The sequence below is a fragment of the Electrophorus electricus genome, chromosome 7 (assembly GCF_013358815.1).
Source record: "Electrophorus electricus isolate fEleEle1 chromosome 7, fEleEle1.pri, whole genome shotgun sequence".
Taxonomy (NCBI): domain Eukaryota; kingdom Metazoa; phylum Chordata; class Actinopteri; order Gymnotiformes; family Gymnotidae; genus Electrophorus; species Electrophorus electricus.
The window spans coordinates 2,411,351-2,417,877 of NC_049541.1; the positions used below are offsets into that span (position 1 = coordinate 2,411,351).

Consider the following 6,527-nt stretch of genomic DNA (forward strand, 5'->3'; position numbering starts at 1 on the left):
TGAGTACCCTGGTTGGTGTTTCTGGTTGAGAGTACCCTGGTTGGTGTTTCTGGTTGAGAGTACCCTGGTTGGTGTTTCTGGTTGAGAGTACCCTGGTTGGTGTTTCTGGTTGAGAGTACCCTGGTTGGTGTTTCTGGTTGAGAGTACCCTGGTTGGTGTTTCTGGTTGTGAGTACCCTGGTTGGTGTTTCTGGTTGTGAGTACCCTGGTTGGTGTTTCTGGTTGTGAGTACCCTGGTTGGTGTTTCTGGTTGTGAGTACACTGTGTGTGATTGGCTGCTCCTTCTCTCCAGTGTGTTTACTGGATCTAAAACCATTCTGCCGAGTGCTGATTGTAAAGTGTCCTTGAGAACTGAGAAAGTTGCTGTATAAGTGTAACTTCATTTCATATATGTGACCTTGATTTCTCAGTGGATTTGTTCTTTATCTTTTACATATTTAGTTTGCATTTCATTTTTTCACAAAAAATGAAGAGAAAATAGAAATGACGTGTTTGTCTTTAACTGCCTTGCACTCGGCACTCTCCGTGGTGACCCGTTTACAGCTTTGAGCTGGCAGCTATTACAGCTGGAAATATCAGAATGAGGAAAGAAAGGAATCCTTCCCTTATATTGCAGTGTTTGGAATATTTATGTGTTGTGTGAATGAGGAGCTGCGTTACCTTGTGGTGACCTTGTCTGTCTCTCCAGGGCAAAGTCCGTGTGCTCCATGAGTGACTTCCACCGTTTGATGGACAGCTCTCCCTTCCTACCAGACAAGAGCAAGCCAGATGAGCGTGGGCGGGACGAGGTGACCCCGCCCCTCTCTCCGGATGACTTCAAGTACATCGAGGAGTTCAACAACAAGGGTTGGGACCTGTCCGCTAGCCCCCTGGCACCCATCCCGCCTCCCGCACCGCCCCAACCGGAGGCGCGGGCGGAGCGGGCGGACGCCCGGAGAGCCGACCACTCCTCGGACGCGTTCCAGCCGGCTTCCTGGTTCCTCGCCACCAGCGCCGCCCTGACCGCCGCCACCCTGAGCAGCCCAGAGCGCCGCCAGAGGCTGGCGGTGCCGGAGCCTTACGGCGTGCGCGTCGTCCACAGCCCCACGCGGGGCGAGTGCCCCGCCGCCGGACCCCCAGAGCAGGAGTACATCCTCTCCAAGGTGGGCAAGGCAGTGGGCGAGGGAGAGGGGGAGGCCGTGTTCAGCGGGAAGTGGCCGTGCGACCTGCGAGAACACCTGGAGGGCGGGCCGCGCCCCGCGGAGCGGCTCGGCCCGCCGTGCGCGACGGCGGGGTACGCCGCCTCGCTGGAGCTGTCACGTAACCTGAGCGACGACATGAAGGAGGTGGCGTTCTCCGTGCGCAACGCCATCCGCTCCGGCGCGGCCGGGAGCCCCCCCGAGCGGCGGCGGCGGCGCGACGCGGCGTGCCAGACCGACGGCTTCGCCACTCGGGCCACGCAGACCGCGCAGACCGCGGTCAGCGTGGGCTTGCAGACGGACGCCCTGCGCGCGCTCACCGGCAGTCCCCACCGCTGCCTGACGCCCAAGGGCGGCGGCTCTACGCCCATCTCTTCGCCCTCGCGCAGCCTCCGCAAGGTGCAGTACTCGCCCACCGTGCAGGCCAAGTTCGAGCGGCCCTGCTGCTCCCCTAAATACGGCTCCCCGAAGCTCCAACGCAAGCCATCCTCCACCCCCGCTCCCGCTACCCCGGGCCGGCCCGAGGCTCCGGCCGGCCCCGCCAGGGCGCCCCCTCTCGCAGTCATCGCTCAGCCCCCAAAGGGCAACAGCGAGTCGGCTTGGGCGCGCTCCACGACCACCCGTGACAGCCCCGTCCATTCCACCATCAACGACGGCCTCTCCAGCCTCTTCAACATCATCGACCACACGCCCATCACCTACGACCCTATGCAGAAGTTCAACCGCTCACCCAGCCGGTCCCGGCCCGCCTGCGACTCCGGCTCCGGCTCGGACTCCAGAGGCGAGGCGGGTCGGGGGTGCAGGGGTCGCTCACCCAGCCCCGGCCTGCCGTTGGCGGAGGGCGAGAAGACCCCGGAGACCACCAGCATCAGGCAGGACCTGTCGGCTCCGCCTGGCCACACGCTGGCGGAGAACGCGGCGCGGATCTTGAACAGGAAGCTGCTGGAGCAGAGCCTCAGGGAGGAGAAACGGCCGCCCGCCGCGGCCGACGCCGACAAGTCTGGATGTATCGAGGTGATGTATCGTGCACACGCACGCACTCTTCACGCGCTCTCTCTCTCTCTCTCTCTCTCTCTGTCTCGCGCTCTGGGCGTAGCGGCGAAAGCGCGGCTAGCGTCTAGGCACTGAAGGGCACGCCGCGTGTGCACTCGGGGGCTCCTGAGCCACGTGCCTTGGCGTGCCTCTAACCGAGAAGCGTGTGAAGCGGGGGTTATTACGGGGTTATTAAAGTGCTGCCCATTTGGAAGACTAACACACTGAGTGAATATAACAGTCACAAAAATCTACTATAGGATCATGTGGTTAAACTGTACAGAATCACCATCTGGTGAGTTTTTTTTAATCTTTTAAGGTCAGTGTGGAAACAGCAGATGGGAAATGACAATTTTTCTTCATCACTCATTTAAACTGCTAGACAGTACATATACATATACACACAAAGTACATATAATGACATATAATGACATTTAAAGACATAAAGGCTGGCTGGTGTGTTCTTTAGTCTTGAAAAGAGCACATCCATAAGTCTGGTTCTGGACAGCGTGGAGTTCAGTAACCAGTATGATGAGGTCACGTTTTAGGGTGATGCATCATGCACAGGGATAAAGTAGATTATTAAAGTCTGAAAATGTCACAGCAGATCTGGCTATGGTGCCCAGCACACACAGGGTGTTCTTCTGCCGAATGGACAGTGAGGATAGCCACGTAAGCCCCACCCCCCGCCCCGCCCACTTTCCCAGGTCCCCCAGAGAGAGGAGTGGAGCTCTTTACTCACGGAGCTTGATCACAAGAACCTGTTTTGCCAGTCATGTCGTGTATGTGATCGGATTGTGTGTTTGTGCTGACGAGTTTCTCCCCCCCCTGTCTCTCCGGGCTGCCTACAGAACCACACTATCTTACTCACTGCTCCCTGGGGACTATAATGCCTCGCGCACACACGCCTTGCTGTAAGTTCCTCTTCTATGAACTTTGACCTCGCGGTGACCTCACCCGTGCAGCGTCTCTCCCGCCTCCCCCTTACTGGTCCGTCACAGCCTCGCCGTCCAGTCGCTGCATGCCGCTCGCCATTCACACAGAGGGACGGGGTCTCATTGGTGGGTCCTGAGTGGACGCCTTCGCGTCCTGCTGTTCGACGTCCTGTAAAGGACAACGCGCATGCACATCATCACGTGTCACCGATTAACTGATCCCATCAATAATTTGGAGAAGTCCAAAAAGCTGTCGGTCCAAAGACAGGGTGTGTTGTCACGGTTGTCTCCAGCAGCGGTTTACCACAAACTGAGCATCACAAAACAAACAAACAAACAAACAAACAAGAAACTGGTAGCTTTTTGGATATTTTTAATGGTTTCATAGCCAATTAATCTCATGTCACTGTATTTCTAGTATTTCATACACCGTATTCCTGCCATGTGTTTGCGAACATCGTTTTTGTTCATCTTTTCCCGTGTCTGCCCTTCTCTCAGATCTTTCGCAGTTCTGTCAGTCCTGTGTGCACGACCTCTGGGTCCCACTGAGGAAGACCACACACTAACATTCTCACTCCCTCTGTCCTCCCCGACCGTTCTGCATCGTCATCTGTGTCTCTGTGTGCGCGTGTGTGATTCAGCGCACTGCCGCATGCCGGCGGCCGCTACGCCGCGAGGCGCGACGCTGCGTCTGCCGAGTACTAACCTGTCCGCCTGGTCCGCGCCCTGCGATTTCACGCCAAAAAAAACACATCCTCAAGATAACAGACTTACTGCTGGGAGACTGGAATGCTAATATTAGTCCTCATTAGGAACGCCGAGTGAGGTTACAAGAAGAACACCAGTTTCTGGGCAGTCAAAAAGTGATACGCTTCACTTGTACTTCACTTCTACGATGTTAACTCCTATTCCTGTTTCATATAAGTATACAACAAACACATCCCATTACATCTTATTACTTGTAATTGGCTGCTTTTTCTGCACGAAATCCATATTTACTTGTGAGCCATGTTTCACATTTTAGCAGACTCATTAAACATAACTGATCTCTTAACGTCTCTGTAGAGGTCGACAGATAGCTGTAGTATCTGTCTAATTAGGACACCTGCACGTCTGTTTAAGAATTATTTGATGTACACTATATAAGCAAACATCATGTATTTTTTGCTTTATAGCTCTATATTCTTTGTCTAACTGTCTAACACTGTCTCTCATTGGCTCTCCCATCTTAAGGACCTCCCACGAACAGCAGTGGCTCCACCCCTGGAATCCTGCTTCCAACGGCCGTCCCGTCCCGCCAACCGCCGGCCCCCCTCCCGCTGGGCTGCGCATTCCCCTTCCTCTTCCCCCAGCTACAAAGACCGCACAGAGAGGTTCCGCTTCCCTTCGCCCAGCCCACCCGCTCAGATGTTCCCAGAGAAGGAGGAGCCTAGTTAGGAACCACCTCAGCGCCCTGCCTGAGGATCTCCTCCACCAGCCAGGCACTCAGCTCCGCCCTCTCCTGCTCTCCTCTCCTTCTGTCCTTCCGCTTTTGCAAACTTCTCCTCCCTCTCTCTCTCTCTCTCTCTCTCCTTCCCTCACACTACTCTGTCCTGTTCCAGCCTGACAAACACAACCACCACCAGAGTGTTAGGACCTTCTAGGACCTTCCACAAGCACCAGCTGACCAGAGAGGAACGTTCTAGAACGTTCTGTGAGAATTCAAAGATCTGCACTGTACTGACTCAAAAGAACACAAACTATTCCAACAGCGGTGCCTAATCCTACTTGACTTCTCAGTGGTCCCATATATGTGTGTCTAGGTATATGTATGCAATACAGACAGATTTATATGTGTCAGACGTACTTTTTTCAGATGTTCTGGAGAAACAAACAAAAAAGGATAGTAATAATACTTGTACCAAAATGCATAAACGTTTCATTTTTTCAAATATTTATTTTATGTCCTGCGTACATAAAATACGTGACAGAAATATTTTCTTATTTTGAGCCTCCCTTTCTGTTGGTTCTACCCTTCAATGCTTGAATTCATTTAAATGGGAAAAAAAAAGACACAGTTCTGTTTTTATTTTGTACACAGAGAAAAGAGTCTTAAGAACGGCGAGACGTTTTATTGAGTCAGGGATACAGGAAACACGATGTCAACCACACGGATGCATTTATTCCTCGCAAAAAAATCTGTTTGGATGCACAGACGGGGGGGGGGGGGGGGGGTGAAAGGCGACTGGTAGGCCTTAGGGAGGGTTTGGGAGGCAGCTGTGCACATGCCGTATCTGATCTGCATGCCATCTGATCCCTAGCACTTTAGTGCATGATATCAGACGCTGTTGTACCTTGTGCTATCACTATAATGCAAGCCAGCCCTGCACACATGCACAAACACACACACACATCGCTGTTCTGTGTGTGTTGGGGCTCTCTTGATCTTCAATTATGTGGTCACCAAATTTGCATTGACACAAGTTAGTACACTTTTTAAGTCAGTTGATGTATGGATTACCCTGTCTTTGTATAGTTATTATTATTCAAATTAAAATGTTTCTTTGAAGAAAAAAGGGATTGTAAAATTATATGGATGTTTTAAATTAAGTCAGTGTCTAAAGTCTGATGATATAGTCTGTTTAATTGGATAATAAAATGAATGTGTATTTTCAAAAAAAGCATTATCTGACTAGTGTGTTTTATCGAACATATCTGGTGAGTACAGAATTTATAACTAACGTGTGTGTGTGTGTGCGTGCGTGCGTGTGCATGCATGTGTGTGCATGCATGCATGTGTTTGTGTGTGTGCACGCGCGTGGGTATGTGCATACCAGTCAAACCTGTCACGTTCACTTTTAACCCTTCATGAGCTGAATCATGGCGTGTGCTCCAGGTCTAGACGTCTACACGTCTACAGTCAGCGTATGAAGAATAAGTAATAAGTGTTGAATGTTGGCGTAACCTGAGACCCCGTCCGACTGAACAACCTCTGAACTCCTCCAGGCCTCCTTCTGCTGTTCTGCTCATTTATTTCACCCTCCAGGAGCCAATTTTACCAGCGCACACCTGTGATATTGTGTTGGTCCATTACAGAGTTTGTGAGAGAAGCTCGATGTCTGAGCAGAGGGGAACCTTTCTCTGAGGCCACGGCAATGACAGGTAAATAATTAACGTGGCACTGCAGTCCGCCAGAGGGAAAGGGGCCTTGGGAGATGACAGCGATGGCATTCCCCATAGCGGAGATGGAAGAGTCACGTGCTCGTCGAAAATCAGTCCACTGAAGGTCATGCAATGTGTCCTGTGCAGATTTCAATACCCTGGAACGCTACATAAGAGACAAATTAGTGGTTGGTGGGTTCTGGAGAAGAAATGGCATTTTGACTCAGAGTGAATCTAAAAAG

The 6,527-nt window shown here is 52.1% G+C and overlaps 1 protein-coding gene across 2 annotated transcripts in view; it reads left to right on the forward strand.

Annotated features, from left to right (window-relative positions):
• The window catches only part of LOC113581937 (microtubule cross-linking factor 1), a 51,312-nt gene extending 45,508 nt beyond the window's left edge, over window positions 1-5,804 (forward strand). For both annotated transcript variants that reach the window (XM_035528234.1, XM_035528235.1), the window contains 2 exons: window positions 688-2,191; window positions 4,378-5,804. In XM_035528234.1, the coding sequence (XP_035384127.1) occupies window positions 688-2,191; window positions 4,378-4,581 (1,708 nt within the window). In that variant the 3' untranslated portion in view covers window positions 4,582-5,804. The remainder of the gene's footprint in view (window positions 1-687; window positions 2,192-4,377) is intronic.
• The last annotated feature ends 723 nt before the right edge of the window (window positions 5,805-6,527 follow it).